Raw genomic sequence first — 21,813 nt, 5'->3', positions numbered from 1 at the left:
CTGAGAAACAGAAGTACCCAGCCACTGACTTTCAGCCTGGGATTGACAAACGCTTCATGAATTTGTGCAGTCCTTGAATGCTATTCAGATAGCTGCAGCTTTTGCAACATCCACTGCCAACAAACTCAGCCAGTTCGCAATTCAGTGTGTGAGCGTTTCCTTTTTACCATGGCAGAATTACTGCTAATCAAAAGGTAAAGGACCCCTGGACGGTTAAGTCCAGTCAAAGGCGACTATGGGGTTGTGGCGCTCATCTCGCTTTCAGGCCGAGGGAGCTGGCATTTGTCCACAGACAGCTTTCCGGGTCATGTGGCCAGCAGGACTAAACTGCTTTTGGCGCAACGGGACACAGTGACGGAAACCAGAGCGCACGGAAATGCCATTTGCCTTCCCACCGCAGCAGTAACTAATTATCTACTTGCACTGGTGTGCTTTCGAACTGCTAGGTTGGCAGGAGCTGGGACAGCAACGGGAGCTCACCCTGTTGCGGGGATTCGAACCGCCGACCTTCCAATCGGCAAGTCCAAGATGCTCAGTGGTTTAGACCACAGCGTCACCCACATCCCTTACCAACTGCTAATGAACTATCCTAACAGCAGAAAGGAATGTTGCATTCAGCAGCTATCAAATCTCTCCTAGACAAAGCAAGTCCAAAGTCCACTTCGGGGGCCTAATCAGTTTAATCCGGCCCCTGTGGCAGTTTATTTACTGGGGTAAAATCCTAAAAAAACCTCAACAACTTCAATCCTAAAATAAGGTAAACAACTTTGGTTGGCCCTTTTCGGCCCTCAAGGCCCTTCACTTCATCAAATCTGGCCCTCTTTGAAAAAGTTTGGACACCACTGTCTAGATTCTTCTGATTCTGCAATTCCTTAACCCTTTTTGGAAACCGATTTCAAGGAACAGGAGCTTTTTACAGCTCAGATACAGCAAAGGGGTGTTCCCCCCCCCTTTCCACCCCACACATTTTCAGCTTAATTAAAAGTGGCTGGAATCCACTTGTTACTGTGTGCATCAGAATGCATAGCCAGGAGGCAACAGAAGGAGGTAATCTCAGGAGAAAACCGCCCCCATCCTTGCCCCCTTTCTGGTTCGCCTGCCTCTCTTCTTCCCCCCACCCCCAATAAGAGATTCCCAAGCAAGGATCATAAGCAACCGGGCCAAATCTCTAAAACAGTTTGAAAGCACACCAGTGCGAGTAGATAAATAGGTTCCGCTGTGGTTGGAAGGTAAACGGCATTTCCGTGCGCTCTGGTTTCCGTCACTGTGTCCCGTTCATTTCCCAAGCCAGTTTTCAGTGTCAGGTCTTGGAACACATAAGGCAACAAGGCCAGGAGATCTCTAAACAAGGGTTCAGCGCCTGGGAGCCTCTTTTAAAAGGCTCAGCCCTGCAAGAGGCAAACGCCAAGACTGGGAAGAGTGGTTGTCACAGAGAATCAAACCGTTGGGTCTATCCTGCTCAGTGCTGCTTACATCTGAACTAGGGGTTCTCTTGCACTCCTGCCTGCAAATGCAAAGGACTGAACCTTTTGTGAAAATAAAAACCACGCAATGAACTTACTCACTAAAGCCCAGCACTAGATTTGCTGGGCTTGGCTTTGTCCCTTGTCCCTCCTCTCTCTTAATGAGCAGCAAATACACATGTGATCTAATGACTCAACTTATTTCTTCACTCGCTCCCCACAGCACCCCGCCTCATGACTAAACACAAAGTCATGCAGTGAAAGGCTTTGTTCGAAATCACCCTGCTCCCCACGCTAGGGCTGAGCGATAACTGGTTATCAGTATAGCACGTAGATGTCAACTTTCAGATTTGAAAATAAGGGATCAGCAGCCTCACCTGCCCCGGGGACAGTCTACGGGATATCTAACAATCTGGGATAGGAGCGGGAAACGGCGCTGGAATAAGGGAATTTCCCGCAAAAAAAGGGAAGGTTGGCAGCTATGGTATCGCAACGTATCACCAGCAGGACATTGCGATATACAGTGGTACCTCGCAAGACGAATGCCTCGCAAGACAAAAAACTCGCTAGACGAAAGGTTTTTCCGTTTTCGATTTGCCTCGCAAGACGAATTTCCCTATGGGCTTGCTTCGCAAGACGAAAACGTCTCGCGACTTTGTTTCCTTTGTCTAAAAACCGTTAAAACCAAGGGTGCTTAGCTTGAACAGCTGCAGTTGCGACTTGACTTCGAGGAGCAACTGTAGCACGTGGTTTGGTAGCCTTTTCTCAGACTTTGCTCACTTTTGAAGCTTTTCCAAAACTTTTCCAGAACTTCTCTTGCATCCATTTGGTAAGTTAAACTTTTAAAACTTTTTGGGGGGGTTTTGGATTTTGGGTTGGGGTGTTTGGGATTCAAGGACTTGGTGTTGTGGGGGGGTTTGCGATAATCTGGGAGCTTGTGGGCCTTTTTTGGGAATTTTTATGATTTTCTGTGACCATTGGGCCACTCTGCTGTTTTTTAAAAAAAATCTGGATTTGAATTTCTGTGTGGTGGGTGGCTGGGGGAACAGTTGAGGAGGGGGTTCTTCAGCAAGAAGCAAAGAGTGGAAGAGGAGCCTTCTTCGAGTGGTCCCCCAGAGTCTTAGAAAATGTACTGTACACTTTGTTGATTTTTAAATGTTTTTCTGTCATGTTTATAAAGTTAATTTATTTTCCCTTCAATTTTTGAACTGCTCTTTACAGTATGTTTGACTTTAAAGAGCAGTTAATAAACTGTTGTTGTACCAAATTTGGCTTTGTTTGGACTTTTTTTGACCATAGGAACGCATTAATTGATTTTCAATGCATTCCTATGGGATTTCGTGATTCGCAAGACGAAAAATTCGCTAGACGACAAAACTTGCGGAACGAATTAATTTCGTCTTGCGGGGCACCACTGTATCAATATCTGACGATATCTGAAATAAGGAAGGAACTATACAGAGGCGAACAGGACAATGTCCTGACGACTACTAGTACTTAGGGGTCCAAAATGGTTAAATGACAACATTCTCATTCGACACACACTCCGTTTCATCAGCAGGCGAGGCAAAATGCATCCCAACAGGACTTTGGGTTTTGGACTTGGCTACCAATTGGTGGTATTCAGGGGAATCCAAAGTACGATCATGAGTCATTGTGAATACAAATAATCTGGGGCTGCCAGGCTGCCAGCAGGAATGATGGAGGCAAAAGCGGCAGCAGCCTGGCAGCAGGGGCACAATAATCAGCAGCCTGCGAAGCATTGCCACGTCAGTGGGTGGCAGCAGCAGCAGAAGCGGCGGCAGCCTGCAATGCCTTGCAGTAGTGGCGGCCTGTGAGGCCTTGCAGTGGCAGCAGGAGACAGTGGCAGAAGCTGAGGCAGGTCGCCACAGCTTCTGCCACCGCCTCCCACTACCGCCAGGAGGACTTGCAGGCTGCTGCCACTTCTGCTGCCAAATCCTGCCGCCACTGCAAGGCCTCGCAGGCCACTGCCGCTACTGCCGCCACTCTCTATCACCTCCACAAGGCCTTGCAGGCTGCCACCACTAATGCCGCCATCTCCCATCACCGCTGCAAAGCCATCTCCCGTCACCACCACCTGTGCCTGCCTGAAGTTAATTTCTCATCCTCTCTCTCCGTGGCTCTCCTGGTTCTGAGAAACCAGGGAGGAGGGGAGCTGGTCACAGCAACAGACTCTTCCCAGTCTGTTTCATCTCTGACTCTCCCCCCTCCCACCCCAGCTTCAGCCTCAGCCTCTACTTCTTATTCTGGACTTCTCTCTGCCACAGACTCTCCCAGCTCACTAAACCCTGTTGCCTCTTCAGCTTCCAACACCTCCTCCCAGTCTTCTCCATCTTCTCCCTCTGTCCCACCACCCATCCCCGGGCTCTGAGTCTTCTTCCCTTGGGGGGCTTCCCCAGCTAGTTCCTCCAAACCATTCCCCTGCGTTCAACCAGTCCATAACAGTAAGATACAATCCCATAATTCCTGGAGGGAACCAGCGTGTGTTGAACCCGAGGTACTAGTTTTTAGCGGCAGCTAAAAAAGCCAATGCAATTCTGGGCCTCATCAATAGGAGTATAGCATCTAGATCAAGGGAAGTAATAGTGCCACTGTATTCTGCTCTGGTCAGACCTCACCTGGAGTACTGTGTCCAGTTCTGGGCACCACAATTCAAGAAGGACACTGACAAACTGGAACGTGTCCAGAGGAGGGCAACCAAAATGGTCAAAGGCCTGGAAACGATGCCTTATGAGGAATGGCTAAGGGAGCTGGGCATGTTTAGCCTGGAGAAGAGGAGGTTAAAGGGTGATATGATAGCCATGTTCAAATATATAAAAGGATGTCATATAGAGGAGGGAGAAAGGTTGTTTTCTGCTGCTCCAGAGAAGCGGACACGGAGCAATGGATCCAAACTACAAGAAAGAAGATTCCACCTCAACATTAGGAAGAACTCCCTGACAGTAAGAGCTGTTCGACAGTGGAATTTGCTGCCAAGGAGTGTGGTGGAGTCTCCTACTTTGGAGGTCTTTAAGCAGAGGCTTGACAACCATATGTCAGGAGTGCTCTGATGGTGTTTCCTGCTTGGCAGGGGGTTGGACTCGATGGCCCTTGTGGTCTCTTCCAACTCTATGATTCTATGATTCTATGAAATGCTGTATGGTGTGGCCGGGACCCTAGTCTACGCCACCTCCTGAAGATGAACGCTAAAATGCTCCCCCCTTGACTTTCTCATCTCCAGGCTGCACATCCCCCTGCTATTACAACTCTTTCCTCACAGGGCTCGGTTTCCAGCTTCCTCAACGTTGTGGTCACCCTCCTCTGGAAACACAGCACAGTTTAGCAACGTCTTTTCGTTATATGTGGCTCACCCAGATCCACAACGCAACCTGAACAGAGCAAAACCATTGTTCCCTGCGTGATCTGGAGACCGTGCTCCTGTTAACAGAGCCTAGGATTGTGTTAGCCTTTTTAGCTGCTGCATCTCGCTGCTGGCTCCTGTTCAGCTTCTGCTCACACCTAAAGCCCCTAAATCACTTTGCATGTGTACAAGCCAGGTCCCAACCACCCGCATCCTATAGGCCTGCCTGTGATTTCCTGCGGCTAAACGGAGGGCCTCCCTTTTATCTCCACTGAACAGCCAAAGCCCTGAAATCACACGCGTTAAGCACAGGAAGAGCCCGTTGCGCTGCCGCCCACACTCACCTGATCAAAGGGCCAAACAGAGTCCACCTTGGGCTTGATTTTGCCTTGGTTGTAGAGGGCAATCAGCTTGTTCACCACACTGCTCAAGAGCTCCACCTCCTCATCTAGGTAGCCCAGGTGGTAGCCGCTGACAGCCTTGTTGAGATGCAGGAGCTGCAAGGCATTGATGCTGAACTGGTTCCACCAGGTCTTAGCCATGGCCATCAGGTTCTTCCTCTGCCCTGTTACCAAGTTGGCTACACCTGCCAAGCGGAAAGACGTATCGTTTAGCGACTGCCTGGGTACTGCTGCACAGCGGCCAGGGGGTCTTGTTTTATATATCAGTAAATTTTTATTAAATTTTATGTTCTACAATTTAGAATACAGTGGTGCCCCGCAAGACGGAAAACTCGCTAGACGAAAGAGTTTTCCGTTTTGGAGGTGCTTCGCAAAACGAATTTCCTATGGGCTTGCTTTGCAAGACGAAAATGTCTTGCGAGTTCCTGCGGGGTTTTTTCCTCCCCCCCCCTTTTTTCTAAGCTGCTAAGCCGCTTATCAGCTGATCCGATAAGCCGATAAGCCACTAAAAGCTGCTAATAGCGCTAATCTGCTAATCCGTCAATGGGCTTGCTTCGCAAGACGAAAAAAACGCTAGACGAAGAGAATCACAGAACGGGTTCTTTTCGTCTTGCGAGGCACCACTGTACTCATTTAAACAGCCTTAAAATCTCAATTGACTTCCCTTCTTCTCTTTCCATGGTTCATTTTGCAAATCTTAAATCCCTGCATATTTTACATAAACTAAACCATTCAGTATTCCATTATTGCATCCATCGAAACTTATTTACACTGTTGAATTTACCTTAATGCCGCCAACATTTTCAAGTGTACACAATTTCCCCCCATATATTCAATAAACATTTTCCAATCTTCTCTAAACGTATGTTCTTCTTGTTCTCTTATTTAGGTCTGAAAGCTGCACATATTCCATCAGCTTCAGTTGCCATTCTTCTTTAGTTGGGACTTTGCTCGTTTTACATGTTTGGGCTAACAAAACATGGGCCGCAGTACAGTGGTACCTCGGGTTAAGAACTTAATTCGTTCTGGAGGTCCGTTCTTAACCTGAAGCACCACTTTAGCTAATGGGGCCTCCTGCTGCCGCTGCGCTGCTGCCACGCAATTTCTGTTCTTATCCTGAAGCAAAGTTCTTAACCCGAGGTACTTTTTCTGGGTTAGCGGAGTCTGTAACCTGAAGCGTCTGTAACCCAAGGTACCAGTGTAGTAGCATACAGCGGCCAGATGTCTTGGAAGGTTAACTCTATTGTCCTACACAGGCAACCTCAGTCAAGTCTAGCTGAGCAATTAGCCTCTCCCAGGCCATGACTTTAAGAACAGGAAAAGCAGCTGGGAAGGGAGGATTTTTTTTAAAAAAACACCACGATTTTATAAATTGTGTGTCTTTGTTTCTCAATTTGTTCCTTTTACATGATTCTGGCATGTATTGTGGTATTTTATGCATTGTGGCTTGCAGTTATCTTCGTTGGTCATCGTTTAGTAATTACCACTGTAATTGTTCTGAGTGAATTTCTCCTTAATTTGCTGGTGTTTCGAGAGTTAATTTTGTTGTGTGCTATTACACAAGAGTTGCTTAGGGGCAACTGACAAAGTGCTCTGCGTGTGCTCAAAACCGCTGTCTCACATTCTCTTAGGAAGAGGCTGAAATCTTCAACTAGGAAAAACTAAACCCGTGCTTGGAAGAGCATGTGAATGTAAATCCTTTGCATGTATTCTTCCTTAGATATGTCCTGCCAGTAAAGGCCTTGGAATATTCTAACAAGTGCTTGGACATGGCCTTAATCTCAAGAAAAGCGTCAGTATTGCACATGATTTGGCTTCCTAGGTGCAATTTAGCTACTCTGCCCAAAGTGGAGGCAGACGATCTCTCCAGCACCCAGGTCCCCAGCCCCACAGGGCTTCAAAGGCCAAGGACCTACACTTCCCCCCTCCAGAACAATGGGGCCCTGAGCTATACCAGTACCTCCCCTCTTTTGCAACTGAGCTTCAGTTTATCGCCCTTATCTAGTTCGTTACTGATAGCCCATTCAAGGCTTCCTGTGCCTCGCCAGAATTAGATGTCAAGGAGAGATGGAGCGAGGTGACCTGGAGTTTCGAAGGGGGCCGTCATCAGTACCTGCCGATACTTCAGAACCCCAGATGATCTTACTGGGTGGTTTCATGTGGTTGAAAGGCGGCACAAGGAATAAACCACAAGACACATATGCCAGGAGGAAGGGTAACAGGAGGCTTCTAGTAACATTTCCTGGAAGTGGCCATCCAGGAAGATAGAGCTACTGGAACTCAATGGCCCTGAACCACAGAAGGATAACATGGCCAATGATGCCCATAGCCACTGAGAGACTTAGCAGTACCAGCTGTGAGGGCCTTGTAGCATTTCCCTCACTGCAAGAAATGAAGTTACTGGGAACCGGGCAGAGGGCCTTCTCGGTAGTGGCACCCTCCCTGTGGAATGCCCTCCTGTCAGATGTCAAGGAAATAAATGACTGCAGTCGTAAACTGGAGGTCGAACGGAATCCATTCCAGAAGTCTGTCCGACTTCCAAAACATTCGAAAACCAAATCACGGCTTCTGATTGGCTAATCGGGTTCCAAAAAGAACGTTTGCAAACCGGAACAATCACTTTCGGGTTTGTGGCGTTCGGGAGCCAAAATGTCCAAGTACCAGGGCGTTTGACAACCAAGGTGCAACTGTATTTGGCTTTTAGAAAACATCTGAAGGCAGCCCTGTTCCGCAAAGTCGTATTGTGTTTTTAATATTCTGTTGGGAGCAGCCCAGCCAGATGGGCAGCATACACTTATTATTATTATTATTATTATCCACCCTCCTTCTCCCAATGTAGGCCTTCTATGTCAAAACCAGGTTCAAAATCAGGCTGAAACAAATTTAGGTTTTGTAATGAATTCATAACCATAAACGGCAGCCTGGTATGTGGGGTCTTTATACTGCAGAACTGGAAATGACAGTGACCTTTTTCGGAACACCATGTTGGCGTCTGCAAAGGCCTGCAAGTTTCAACTCTGAAACTTCTAGATGGCCACCCCGGGGTTGCAAGATTCTGATCTCCGCTGCCAGTTCGACTGTGTAAAGGCTTTGTCTGCGAGCACAGAATTACAGTGTGCTCACTGCCGGAAGCAGGGGGAGAGAAGCATTCAACAGCTTTGGCGTTTGACTCCCACATGCCACAAAGCTTCTGTCACAGCTGCAGGGTGCTCAGTTGACTCAGATAAAGGGGGGGGGGTGCTTCAAAGGCTCTTTTGGAGATAGAACGATGGGAGCTTTTGGTCTGACCCCAGGAAGCCTGTCCTTGTACATTTCCATTTCTCAGGCTCAAGAGGCTGAGCCGTGGAATTGCAAACTGGCTCCAGCGCAGAGCTGAGCTCCACATCTAAAGCACAGCATTCTGCACATGCACAGAGGAATTTTCCTATTTGAAGATTCGAATTTTGCACTTTGGGATTCAAAAGATTCCAGGGCTGGATGGAGCCTCAATTCAGTTACCCAATAAATTTTCTTTACTCACCGTAGGTGACTAGTTTCCCCATTGGCTTCAGGAGATTAAAGCCTTTTGTGGTATCTGAACCCCCCAGAGGGTCTAAAACGACATCTACACCTAACAAGACAAAGAGAGAAAGTTGCTGTTACAAAATATTTATAAGGACCTTCCAGTATTCAGGGACAAATGTCCAGTTCCACGTTTGAAATATCTGTTTCTGGGCAGTTGTAAACACATTTCCCTTAGGGGAACATTCCAAAAAATGCAGAAGGGAAAGCCCTGATCTTTTTTAATATTAAAAAGACTATAATGTGATGTTCGGGACGCGGGTGGCGCTGTGGGTATAAGGCTCAGCGCCTAGGGCTTGCCGATCGAAAGGTCGGCGGTTCGAATCCCCGCGGCGGGGTGCGCTCCCGTTGCTCGGTCCCAGCGCCTGCCAACCTAGCAGTTCGAAAGCACCCCCGGGTGCAAGTAGATAAATAGGGACCGCTTACCAGCGGGAAGGTAAACGGCGTTTCCGTGTGCTGCGCTGGCTCGCCAGATGCAGCTTGTCACGCTGGCCACGTGACCCGGAAGTGTCTCCGGACAGCGCTGGCCCCCGGCCTCTTGAGTGAGATGGGCGCACAACCCTAGAGTCTGTCAAGACTGGCCCGTACGGGCAGGGGTACCTTTACCTTTACCTTTATAATGTGATGTGTTCCCTTGGCCAAATTTAAACAGCACTCTAGCCTAATGAAAGGAAAGAGTGCTTTTCTCTCCAGGCCTCTTGTTTTTATCAGCAGAATTAATTGCTTAATTTAAATTACTACGATTAATTATCCAAGATCCCCTTAACAGCTTTACAAATCAGGATAATTATAAAAAAAAACACTTTGTGGAGTTTTGCAACAGGTTATCACAATTCAGCTGAAAACCACGTCGCAAGCAAAAACCCAGAGATGGAGATAATGATAATGATTGTTATTTTATTGTTGTTATTATTATTTATTGAATATGTTGGTTGCTTTATCTTGCCTAGCGTAACCCCAAAGCAACGTTCAACCAATCCAACAGGCAGGCAGGCAGACAATAAACCCCACATAGGTACGTTAAAACCAGGAGGAAGAGAATTTTTTTATAAACATCCCATACACTTCTAAAAGGCCACAGATAGTTAAGGGCCAAAGGTCTAGTTATATGGAGGAAAGTGTTTGCCTGCTGCACCCTGGTTCCAGAGCTCTCTGCCTCTGCTCTGTTACTGACCTTTGGGGGAGATTTTCCGTACTTCTGCCACATAATCAGCTGTCCGGTAGTCAATGGGGTGGGTGACCCCATTCTCCTTGAGGATTTCATGTTTGGAGGCAGAAGCTGTACCAAAAACAGTGACGTTCTCCACAGTTTTGCAGAGCTGGACGGCCGCAGTCCCCACGCCACCTGGAAGGAGGAAACAGAGGCAAGTGAAGCCGCGCATTGTGGCGCCACTGGCAGCCAAGGGGCCTCGTTCAACTCCATCCCAACGCGGGAAATATTCTCTCCACTCGCTGCCAAATTCAGTAGACAATAGCTGCTCCGTTGGCCCATACAGAAGACGACGCGGATTGGCTTAAGAAGAGCCAAGGAAAAGTTGGCTTCACAGGAATGTATCAGCGTTCATCGCTTCCCGAGCCTAAACTAGCCTAAGTTAAGATCCATCAGAGATGTTATCTCTGGTAATATCAAATCAAAAGAACCTCAAGGGAATATGTATGCCAGGAACCGGTCCTCACAGGGCCCCCACCCCCGAAATTTGGATCGAAAGAAGCATATTTTAGCCAATAGAATAAGTTGCGGGTTGCAGCTGTGGTGCTCAACCATTTTTCCTGTTTGCAAGCATTCCCACAGGCCCCCAAGGATTGGCAGCCGCTGATCTATGCTATCGAATTAAGCTAGTTTGAGAATCACGGCAATTAAACACTTTGGAGGTCCTGTTCTATTGCGCAATGGCTGCGCTCACACGTCAACAAGATACATGAGCAGAAGGCTGGTGCGCATAGCCTGTTTTCACTCCTTCTATGGTGCTACCAGGTCACAGAGCCAGAGCACTGCGATGTCTGATCCTGGAATTGTGGTTTCTTTCTCTGTAACAAGCCAGGATTTCACAAGTCTACAGCAGCTAAGCCTGGGTCGTGATCCTGGCTTGTTAGGGAGAAACAAACCATGACCCCAGCTTTGACCAAGCGGCTTTGTGACATATGGGGAAAGGGTGGGTGGTAAGAAAAGAACCTTGAGCACTGGAGAGAAGGAAGGATACAAAGGTAATAAATACATTCGTAGTGCAGGAAGAGAATAGGAAGTCAAGGACTGCTCTGCGAGTTCCTCTTTCATTGATCTATAGCTTCCTACTGCAGAGGGGGAAATCCTTGGTTACCTGCTGCCATGTGGACCAGGACGCTCTGGTTGGGTCGCAGGTTGCCAAAGTCAAAGAGGACCATATAAGCGGTGATGTAGTTGACCAAAAAAGCAGCTGCTTCCTCGAAACTCATCCCTTCCGGCATGGGGAATGTCTGGTTGGCTTGGACGGTCACAATTTCCTGCCAGAGCCCCGACCTGGCCATCACCATCACCTTCTCACCTACCTGGTACAGGAGAGAGGAGAGGACAATCAGGGATGCTGGACTCCAGCCCAAATGGAAGACCATCACAGGCTACTCATGGGATGGAGAATCTTCATCTCTCTGGGTGTTGATGGGCCGCACATTAACCCTGACTACTGGCCATGCTGGGACGTGGGTGGCGCTGTGGGTTAAACCACAGAGCCTAGGGCTTGCCGATCAGAAGGTCGGCGGTTCGAATCCCCACGACGGGGTGAGTTCCCGTTCTTCAGTCCCTGCTCCTGCCAACCTAGCAGTTCGAAAGCACGAAGTGCAAGTAGATAAATAGGTACCACTCCGGCGGGAAGGTAAACACCGTTTCCGTGCGCTGCTTTGGTTCGCCAGAAGCGGCTTAGTCATGCTGGTCACATGACCCGGAAGCTGTACGTCGGCTCCCTCGGCCAATAAAGCGAGATGAGCGCCGCAACCCCAGAGTCGGTCATGGCTGGACCTATCGGTCAGGGGTCCCTTTACCTTTACCTTTTATTGGCTATGCTGGCTGTGGTGGATAACCTTTTACAGTCCAGAGGGCCTCCCTGGCAATCTCCCAGAGGTGTGTGCTGGTGGTGGGCGGGGCCAGGGGAAAACTGGGCGGAGCAATGGGTGTGACTTCTCTTTGCATGGTAAAAGTCAGAGGTTTCCAGCACACACCCCAGACCTCTCTCTCTGCTTTACCCAGGCAAGCAAAAGGTATCATCACAACACAAGGACACAAAGCCTGGCCAGCCAGGCAAACACATTTGCGGAGAGTGGTGTAGCTAAGAAAGTCTCAAAGGCCAGACAGAAAGACCTGGAGGGGCACATGCTGCCCCTGGGCCCCACCGCTGACCTAAGGTTACCAGACGTCCCCGTTTACCGGGGACAGTCCGTGGATTTACAAATCAGTCCCCATACAAAATCCATTGAAGTTGATAAGTGTCCCCGGATTCATTGAAAAAAACATGGTGACCATTAAGGTAAAGGTAAAGGGGACCCCTAACCATTAGGTCCTGTCATGACCGACTCTGGGGTTGCGGCGCTCATCTCGGTCTATAAGCCAAGGGAGCCGGCGTTTGTCCACAAACAGCTTCCAGGTCATGTGGCCAGCATGACTAAGCTGCTTCTGGCGAACCAGCACAGCTCACAGAAACGCCGCTTACCTTCCCGCCGGAGTGGTACCTATTTATCTACTTGCACTTTGACGTGCTTTTGAACTGCTAGGTTGGCAGGAGCAGGGACCGAGCAACGGGAGCTCACCCCATTGCGGGGTTTCGAACCGCCGACCTTCTGATTGGCAAGTCCTAGGCTCTGTGGTTTAACCCACAGCGCCACCTGCGTCCCTATGGTAACCTTACACTGACCTGAAAAAAGGTCTGAAAGCAAAGAAGGGAGCACAGTGCTCCTCCCTTTCTCTCTGAAGACCCCTCCACCCATCTGGGCAGTCACAGATGAAAAATACACAATCCAGGAAGAGCTTTTTTCCAGCCTGTTCTTATTGGCTGCCCTTAGCAGGCTTGCAAAGAATTGGCCGCAAACTCAAGCCTGGAGGGAGGAAGTCTGGCTTGCATGGCAGTTGGTGGGCGGAAAGGACCGCACACCTCCTTGTTTTCTGCCTCGAGGCGTTGACTTTTGGGGAAGTAGCCATTGCCCTTTTTAACTCTGCACCACCCAAGGGGGTTGGGAGTTGCAACTTGCATCTAGCCTTTATCGGCATAAGTTAAAACAGTAAAAGCATACAAAGCCATCCAAATACATTGATAATCCAAACACATGCAATATACAAAAGACTAGATAACCACCACTGAATAAACCAAGCAACTTTACATTTAGCTTTAAAGATCTCAGCTAAGTACCCCGAAACAATCTTGGTATTTTCAGGAGTATTATCCCTCAACAAATATTGGATTACAGACTCTCTACAAATCATTATTTTGATATTTAAGGGAGTCACTAGGAGATCCCTGTGATGGGTATCGAGAAGAGGGCTATCCAAAATTATGTGATATATTGTACAGTCAAACCTCGGTTCCCGAACACCTCTGTTATCGTACGTTTTGGCACCCGGACGCCGAAAACACACACACACTTTTGTCACAGCCAAAGGGGCTCAGCTGGGAGCTGCTCAATACAGTGGTACTTCGGGTTACATACGCTTCAGGTTACAGACTCCACTAACCCAGAAATATTACCTCGGGTTAAGAACTTTGCTTCAGGATGAGAACAGAAATTGTGCAGTGGCGGCGCAGCAGCAACAGGAGGCCCCATTAGCTAAAGTGCTGCTTCAGGTTAAGAACACTTTCAGGTTAAGAACAGACCCCCAGAACGAATTAAGTACTTAACCCGAGGTACCACTGTACACAAGGATTGTCCCTACCTGCAACATTACATTTCCTTGCATGCTTCAGAAATACATGAAGCTTCATCATTCTGAAGGGAAGGGGAAATTCTTCGTAATGCATAACTGTTGTTTGGAATGCAACACCACAGAGCTCTGGGTGATATTTTCTGGATTAGAGGGCTAGATTGAAAAGTGGAAAATAAGTCCAGAGAGCCAAGCACATCGTCTCCACCCACTAGAAACTGCAGACCAACACCCGAGGTTGAGCACGGTCGCCCATTATGTTAATTTCAGGTATTCTTGTGTTCTCAATCTGAAACTGAAGATTCCTAGAAACACTTCAAAGCCAAGGTCGAGAAACAGCCCATGAACTTCCCTTGTGGGTAGGAGGCCAGGAGAGGGAAGAAACAGATTCTTTCCCTTCTTCAGCAATGTGCAGCTGGAGAAGACGACTGGGTTGAGCTCTCAGGAACCCTCTCAGTTTTCACAGTGTGATGGGGAGGTCACCACGCAAAGCCCATTTTAACCCTTGGTTCTGTACCACATATACTAGGGCTCCCAAAGACCCTACAAAGACCCCCTGGGGGTCCAAGGACCAGTTGCCTCTCCAGGGAAAGCCTCAGATTCCCAGGCTTGTTTGGTTTTAAGTAACTTTCTAGCATTTTTGCAGAAATCAAGATAGGAGGCAAACTCCCACTGCAAGAAACTAGCCTGCTCCCACCTTTAGTCGAGGAACGAAGTCACAGAAATGATTTCAGCATCTGGGAAAGCAGATCTTGGACAAAGAGAAAGCTACAGTGAAAGATCCATTGTCCAGGCTCAAAAGGCAGGAATTATTGGTTCATTTTTAAAGCTTTTTTTTCTATGCTGGCCTTCCCTGGTGGAGGCTGCCCCACAGAAAACAGCTCAGATATACAGAATTATAGACTCATGGAGCTGGAAGAGACCCCAAGAGTCATTCAGCCCAACTCCCTGCGATGCAGGAACGAGAAAGAGCAGAGCAGGCTGCGTCGAACCCACAACCGCTCAACCACAGCCATTTTTAGCATCCTTTTATTTTTATTTTTCAAAAGATATTTATTGAAGTTTTTAAAGTATAACAGTGAAAATGAAAAATAAAAAGAAACAAAATACAACATAAAAACAGTTAAAAAACAAATAATTTTCCATAACATATCTTCCTTACACTTATTTCCCCAGACCTCCTCATACCTCCCTTCTTTGTATTCCACTTCAATTTGTTAGTTCAGCAAATCCTTACCATTAAGCTTTTACCCATTTGTAGACCTTTTTTTTCGTATCTCCTAAAGCATTACAGCTGGAAACCACTTAGTTTCTATCCAACATCCTTCTAACATTCATTAATTTTACAATATTTCTGTAAATAGTCTTTAAACTTTTTCCAGTCTTCTTCCACCAACTCTTCTCCCTGGTCTCGGATTCTGCCAGTCATTTCTGCCCGTTCCATGTAGTCGATCACCTTCATCTGCCATTCTTCTAGAGTGGGTATTTAGCATCCTTTTAATTGGGGAGCAATGCGCCCATTGCTACCTTCTGTTTTCAAGTCCAGACAGGTGATCATAACATTTCACACCCGGGTCATATTCCAGTCCCACACTTGTGAGTCTGCACACATTTAAAAATTACTCTGCTTAGGGCCAATGCAGAGAAAGTCCATCGCTGGCACTTTCATTGTCGTCTTCTTCCTCCTCCTCCTCCTCCTCCTCTTCTTCTTCTTCTGTGATCACTCGTAGCTGAATAAGATTGTCTTCCATTAATACAGTCTTAACGGTGAATCAGTAAGTGACTATGGAGGCCAATTCTGGATCCACACGTCCTGAGTTTGAGTGTCTTCAAAGCCCATGACACCTTTGGCAAAGGCTGTTCTCCCACTGGGGCGCTCTCAGGCCAGTGTTTCCCAGTTGTCGGTGTTTATACTGCCTTTTTTTTTTTAAGATTTGCCTTGAGAGAGTCTTTAAACCTCTTGTGTTGACCACCAGCATTACGCTTTCCATTTTTAAGTTCGGAATAGAGTAGTTGCTTTGGAAGACGATCATCAGGCATCCGAACAACATGACCAGTCCAAAAAAGCTGATGTTGAAGAATCATTGCTTTGACACTGGTGATCTTTGCTTCTTCCAGGACACTGTTATTAGTTCGCCTGTCTTCCCAAGAAGACAAGTAACCCATGGCTACATTCCTTTTGCTGGGGGTCGGGGAGGGAAGAGTGCGCAACACCCATAAAGCATTGTCCAGGGTTGATGTGCTGGTGTTGTCAAGATTTTATTTATATTTTAGAAACATGCAATGGAGGTGGGGTCGGTGAAGTGTATGCAGAAGATTGGAGATTATGGAAACAATGGATGGGTAGACTTGGGACACAAGTGTCTCAGAGGCTGGGTCTCACTACGTTTCTGTTACCAGCTCCACCAGAAATGATACAGACTTGGTATATTTATTCCCTCCAGCAAAAAAACCCCCCAAATTTTCAGAAGCTTGATCTAGCACGGCAATGTTTGCATTAAATCGACTAACAAGATTGCTTCTTGTACCCAGGCTATCTTTTATGGCGACTGGGCTCCCGGAGGGCCCATGGAAACAATGCAACTCTCTGGCGCCATTTCCAGATTTCCCCCGGCCACGTATCTCTCCTGCTGAAAGAAAACACAACCATTTCCTTTGCAGAGGGGGAAATCCTGTGTTTATTTGGCTCTCCTCTCAGGAAAGGAACATAACTGTGGCCCGGTATCCTTCACCTTCGGCGTCAACCTCCCTCTGCAGCAGTCATAAATACTTTGCATGCGTGTGGAAAGCCAAACAGATGAAGCCTCTTGGCCCAAAGTAGCAGAAGGAAGAGAGTTGGTTTCCACAGCAACACAGGACAAGACAAACCCAGCGAGGCAGTTCAATCTCGGGACGGCCAGGTTCAAACCGCATCACAACCATGGATATATACTGGAAGGCAAGTTCCCCAGACACACACTCAACTCGCAATGCCCATTTGGACAGACGAGCCGCTCAAATCTCGAAGGGCCATAGAGAGGGCAAACGATTCTGACCAAAAAAGAAATCCAATCCTCATGCGACCACAAATGCACGTATGTTACTGGCCCAGAGATGGACAGAAGATAAAAGTTCCTACCAGAGAAGAATAGCAGATAGAAGTTGATGGACTATGCCAAAATGGCAAAAATGTCCGGAAGAGTCAGAAACCAGGAAGACCAACATTTTAATAAGGAATTGGGGAAATTTATGACTTATCTTAAACAGCATTGTAAACAGTTAAAAGTAGTTGAGGTTTTAAAAAGACTTCCAAACATTTTCATTGTACGTTATCTGTTAAATACACTTTTACCGCACAGTTACTTATTTCTTCTATAATTTATCGTATTTCTATGTAAATTGTCAATTACCTTTATATACTACAAGGCTCAGTCTAAGTCTGCCAGGAGATTACCCCTTATACCATGGTTCTTCAACTATTCTTTAAATATTCTCCATTCCTTGTGGACTTTTTGTTTTGTTTGGCCTCTAACTCTTCCTGTCACCTCTGCTAGCTGCAAGTATTCTACCATTAATGTTTCCCAGTTTGCTATATTAGGTGTTTTAGTATTTTTCCAATTTCTTGCCACTAAAATTCCCGTGATTCTATATTACTGTTGGGTACAAGAGATCTATTCCTCACAGGCTTTTAGTAATGAAACTCTTTGTATCTGCCTTCTGCCTTCCCAGGTGTTCCCACAGTTGCTGTGGGATGCATGCAAATGCTAAAAATGCAAATGCGCGTTATCTAATCCCGGTGTGCAATTTAGTTGCCTCCTGCTGAAATGCGGCGGCTGGTTCAGAATACAGAGAACGTCACCTTTCACTGCTGGAGCAGAGCTAATAGCCAGCCCCCTCCCCTTAGCGCATTCACATACTGCTAACAAAATTGGCATGGTTCATCCAGATTCCTAATTCCAGGACCTTAGTGCAAAAATACAAGGCCCCCATGTGCAGGTGGGTGGAGAAGCTGGCTGTTGCCTTATGCAACTGCCGGCAAGCTTTTCCCAAACACTGGATGAGTTCCTGAGTGATATTACACAAGGACAAATGTTTTTATCTACTCGAAGACAACTGGTTGTAACAAGCCTTGCAGCTGAATAGCACGTGTTCGTTGAAAGTTACCAACCCAATCTTTGGCTGCTGAGGCTGAATATACCGGTTTTGCCCTGTTCCCAAAGCCGTATAATGTCCATGAGAAGCAGATATTGGGAAACAGGGATGGGGGGAAAAGGGATGCGAGAGCTATGAAAGTATGCAGCCACAACTGAAATAGGCCCCTTACTGTGTACATTGACTGCCCATGTGGTAAACCAGGCTTCCTCAACCATGGCCCTCCAGATGTTTTGGGACTACAACTCCCATGATCCCTAGCTAGCAGGACCAGTGGTCAGGGATGATGGGAATTGTAGTCTCAAAACATCTGGAGGGCTGAGGTTGAGGAAGCCTGTGGTAAACAAACAAATCGTATGTACGCATCGAACACGCTACTGCTTCCCCTTTCTTTTTCTTTTCAATTATATTTTATTAAGTTTCAGCATTTTAAACATACGCAAAACACAATCCTGTCTCTTCTCTCATTTTTGTCGACTCCCCCCGCCCCCATTTCCCACGGAGTTGTTGTTTCTCCCATCTGTTAAATCACAATCACGACATTATAGTCTAATTACTTCCGTTGCTCATAGCTCAAACCCAGCTCGCAAGCTCCCCACACTGCAATACTTCTCTGAGTAATCTGAAGAAGGCACCCGTTCCTCCATAAAACACTGGTCATGCTGCCTTCTTAAATTCAAGGCAGAAATACGGATTAGAGGCAGCCACATGCAAGTGGTGTCTCCCCCCCCCTCCTTATTTAAAAGAAAAGAAAAGCAGCTTTGGAGGGGGGAAACACAGGAAGCTTCCTAACAACAAGCCAGGAGGGCTGTGCAACAGATCCAGTCAAATCCTGGATAACAACCTGAATTGGGTTACAGGTAGGTAGCCGTGTTGGTCTGCCGTAGTCGAAACAAAATTAAAAAAAATCCTTCCAGTAGCACCTTAGAGACCAGCTAAGTTTGTTATTTTGTGTGGCACGAAAGCTCATACCAATAACAAACTTAGTTGGTCTCTAAGGTGCTACTGGAAGGAATTTTTTTATTTTCTTTCAACCTGAATTGGGATGACCCAGGATTCTGCCGGATCAAGTTACGGCAAATCTGAGTTGCATGAGGGCCTCTTTTCCCTACCACATGTTTAAGTTACAATATTGGGTACAAATATGTACATTGATACAGAGAATTTTGAAGACTGTTTTTTTTAAAAAACTGAAGCCAGAACTATTCCTGCTGGGACTTATATACAGTTAGAAAAGGACACTGGAACTTTGTTACAATATATGATTACCGCTGTGATACTTTTATATGCACAAAGATGGAAAGAACCCATTGTTCCCAACAATGGAAGAATGGCTGTTAAAACTAATGGACTCAGGTGAAACGACGAGATCAACGTTTGATCAGAGAAAAGTCGTTAATATTTGCAAAAGACTGGAAACATCTCACGGACTTTTTGTGTGAAAAAGAAATAATATTTGGATTTGTGGGCAACTGATTATAGAAAGTGACTTTGTTGCATGTTATACTGGAGTGGGCAAAGTGGATATTGTTTATATATAGCAGACAGACAATCAAAAGTTCTTTACTTTCTGAATTTTGTTTTTCTATCATTCTCTATCATAACCTCTACTCTTTTTTTCTCTTTCTTTTTCTACTCCTTTCTCTCTCTCCCCCCCCCCCCTTTTCCTTTATGTTTTTAATGTATTTAGATCAAAGTCTTAATCTGGATAAAAAAGGGAGGAAAGCTATTTGATATTAAGATTTGCATTTTTCTCTATAAATCTTAATAAAACTTGTTTAAAAAAAGTAATAACATTGGCAGCCATGGGCGTAGCCAGGATTTTTGTTGGGGGGGCAGAACCTCTGTTTGCTATGTATTTTTACTGATTTGTATATTGGGGGGGCTGCCCTTCCCTCCCCGCACCTGGCTATGCCAGTGTGGAACCAGTGTGGTGTAGTGGTTAAGAGCGGTAGTTTCGTAATCTGGGGAACCGGGTTCGCGTCTCCGCTCCCCCACAGGCAGCTGCTGGGTGACCTTGGGCTAGTCGAAGTCTCTCAGCCCCACTCACCTCACAGAGTGTTTGTTGTGGGGGAGGAAGGGAAAGGAGATTGCTAGCCGCTTTGAGACTCCTGAAGGGGAGTGAAAGGCGGGATATCAAATCCAAACTCTTCTATGCCTATGTTGGCAGCAGCTTTCCAGAGTTTCTGGCAGGTCTTCCCAACCCCACCTGGCAATGCCCGGATTTGAAGCTCCGTCACAGAGCATACAGTCCTTCCCAACAGAGAAGCAACACATGTGCTGTGTGTATTAATCCTTGCCCTTGCAAACATGCAAACCTGGAAACCGAGGAAAGTGGCCCCTGTGAGAGACGGCCACAGCAGTGAGCACAGGGTTAAGTCTGCATGCAAAGCTGAAGGTATACCTGAAGGAGCGTCTCCACCCCCATCGTTCTGCCCAGACACCGAGGTCCAGCTCCGAGGGCCTTCTGGCGGCTCCCTCATTGCGAGAAGTGAGGTCACAAGGAACCAGGCAGAGGGCCTTCTCGGTAGTGGCACCCGCCCTGTGGAACGCCCTCCAGGGGCGCGGACTTATAAAAAATATTGGGGGGCCCCGGGAAAGCTCATGAATAATAAATAAGCTCATGAATATGCAGATAAAGTGGCACCGCCTCCTCGTGAGCGAATAGGGGAGAGCGTGCTGCGCCTATTAATCAGCTCCGAAGGAAATTGGGTGGAGCTTTTGCTCGGGAGGGAGGGCAGGAGGCATGCAGCCCGACCCTGTGCATTTTGGGCTGGGGGAGGGGCGGCGGTGGCGCTCTGCTGGAGGGGTGCCCGAGATTATTGGGGGGGCGTAGCCCCCCCAAACGAATTTTTGAGGCCCTCAGGCCCCATGGAGTCGGCGCCTATGACGCCCTCCCACCAGATGTCAAAGAAATAAACAACTATGTGACGTTTAGAAGACATCTAAGGGAAGTTTTTAATAGCTGATGTTTTAATGTATTTTAAAACTTTTGTTGGAGCAGCCCAGAGTGGCTGGGGAAACCCAGCCAGATGGGTGGGGTATAAACAATAAGTTGTTGTTGTTGTTGTTGTTGTTGTTGTTGTTGTTGTTGTTGTCCATACACACACACACCCATGCTGCATTTCCATTCTACATCCCCCCTCCCCCAAAACTGCTTTTCTTATTTTTTAAAGGAAAGTGCCAGGGTGTTCTTACACATGGTCGCTTCTCACGCGCAAGCACCTTACAATCAATAATTAAAATCCTCGTAAAACTACCGCCAGATGGGACACAGTCTGCACGCTCCTTTTGAAATATGCGAAGCAGCACACATTGCGCATTCAGGGAGGAAAGATGAAAGGCACTCCAGGGTTATTAATGCGTTCAAGAAAGAGACAGTGCGTTTGCAACGCCAACTCTGGGTGGGTTTGCTTGGTTATGTTTCTAGTTAAAGAATGCGGAGGCCAAGGGAGGCCAAATCCAACGTCCTTGTTGGGAGAAAATGCACGAAGCGCGTCTGCTTGTTCAGGCTTCCAATAACAACTACTACTACTACTACTACTACTACTACTATTATTATTAAAAAATGTATACCACCCTATACCCACAGCTTTCTGGCAGTTTACAACATAAAATCACAATATAAAAACACAAAATACATAATAAACCAAAAAAACAACCCAATAACACGCGCGCCCCTGGCAACATATTTTAAAAGGGCATTGCATGTTACTCAGCCAAAGGCCTGGTTATATAGGAACATTTTGCCTGACTCCTAAAGGTGTACAGAGGTACTTCCAGTTGCGGACGGGATCCGTTCTGGGGGTCCGGCCGGATCCCGAGGTTTTCTCAGCCAGAGGACGGCTTCTGCGCATGCGGCAAAACCCGGTAAAATACTTCAGGGTTTGCCGCCTATGTAACCCAAAGTTTACGTAACCAGAGGGTTACGTAAGCGGAGGTACTGCTGTATAATGAACATCCCTTATAGCAGCCTATAGCAGCACAGTCCAGAACTACAACTCCCATCAGCCC

General features: G+C 47.0%; 1 protein-coding gene across 2 annotated transcripts in view; it reads right to left on the bottom strand.

Annotated features, from left to right (window-relative positions):
- VAT1 (vesicle amine transport 1) overlaps nt 1-21,813 on the bottom strand; it is a 39,766-nt gene that overhangs the window by 6,506 nt on the left and 11,447 nt on the right. For both annotated transcript variants that reach the window (XR_014518138.1, XM_083470077.1), the window contains exons 2-5: nt 11,105-11,312; nt 9,961-10,131; nt 8,746-8,835; nt 5,169-5,410 (exon numbers count right to left, since the gene is read on the bottom strand). Coding sequence is in view for 1 of the 2 variants with exons in the window: in XM_083470077.1 (XP_083326203.1) it covers nt 5,169-5,410; nt 8,746-8,835; nt 9,961-10,131; nt 11,105-11,312 (711 nt within the window). In the remaining variant the exon portion in view is untranslated. The remainder of the gene's footprint in view (nt 1-5,168; nt 5,411-8,745; nt 8,836-9,960; nt 10,132-11,104; nt 11,313-21,813) is intronic.

The sequence above is a fragment of the Podarcis liolepis genome, assembly GCF_965112155.1.
Source record: "Podarcis liolepis genome assembly, chromosome: 13".
In the NCBI taxonomy this organism is placed as follows: domain Eukaryota; kingdom Metazoa; phylum Chordata; class Lepidosauria; order Squamata; family Lacertidae; genus Podarcis; species Podarcis liolepis.
Note: the sequence above shows the minus strand (reverse complement) of the source record. Positions and strands in the feature narration are given on the sequence as shown.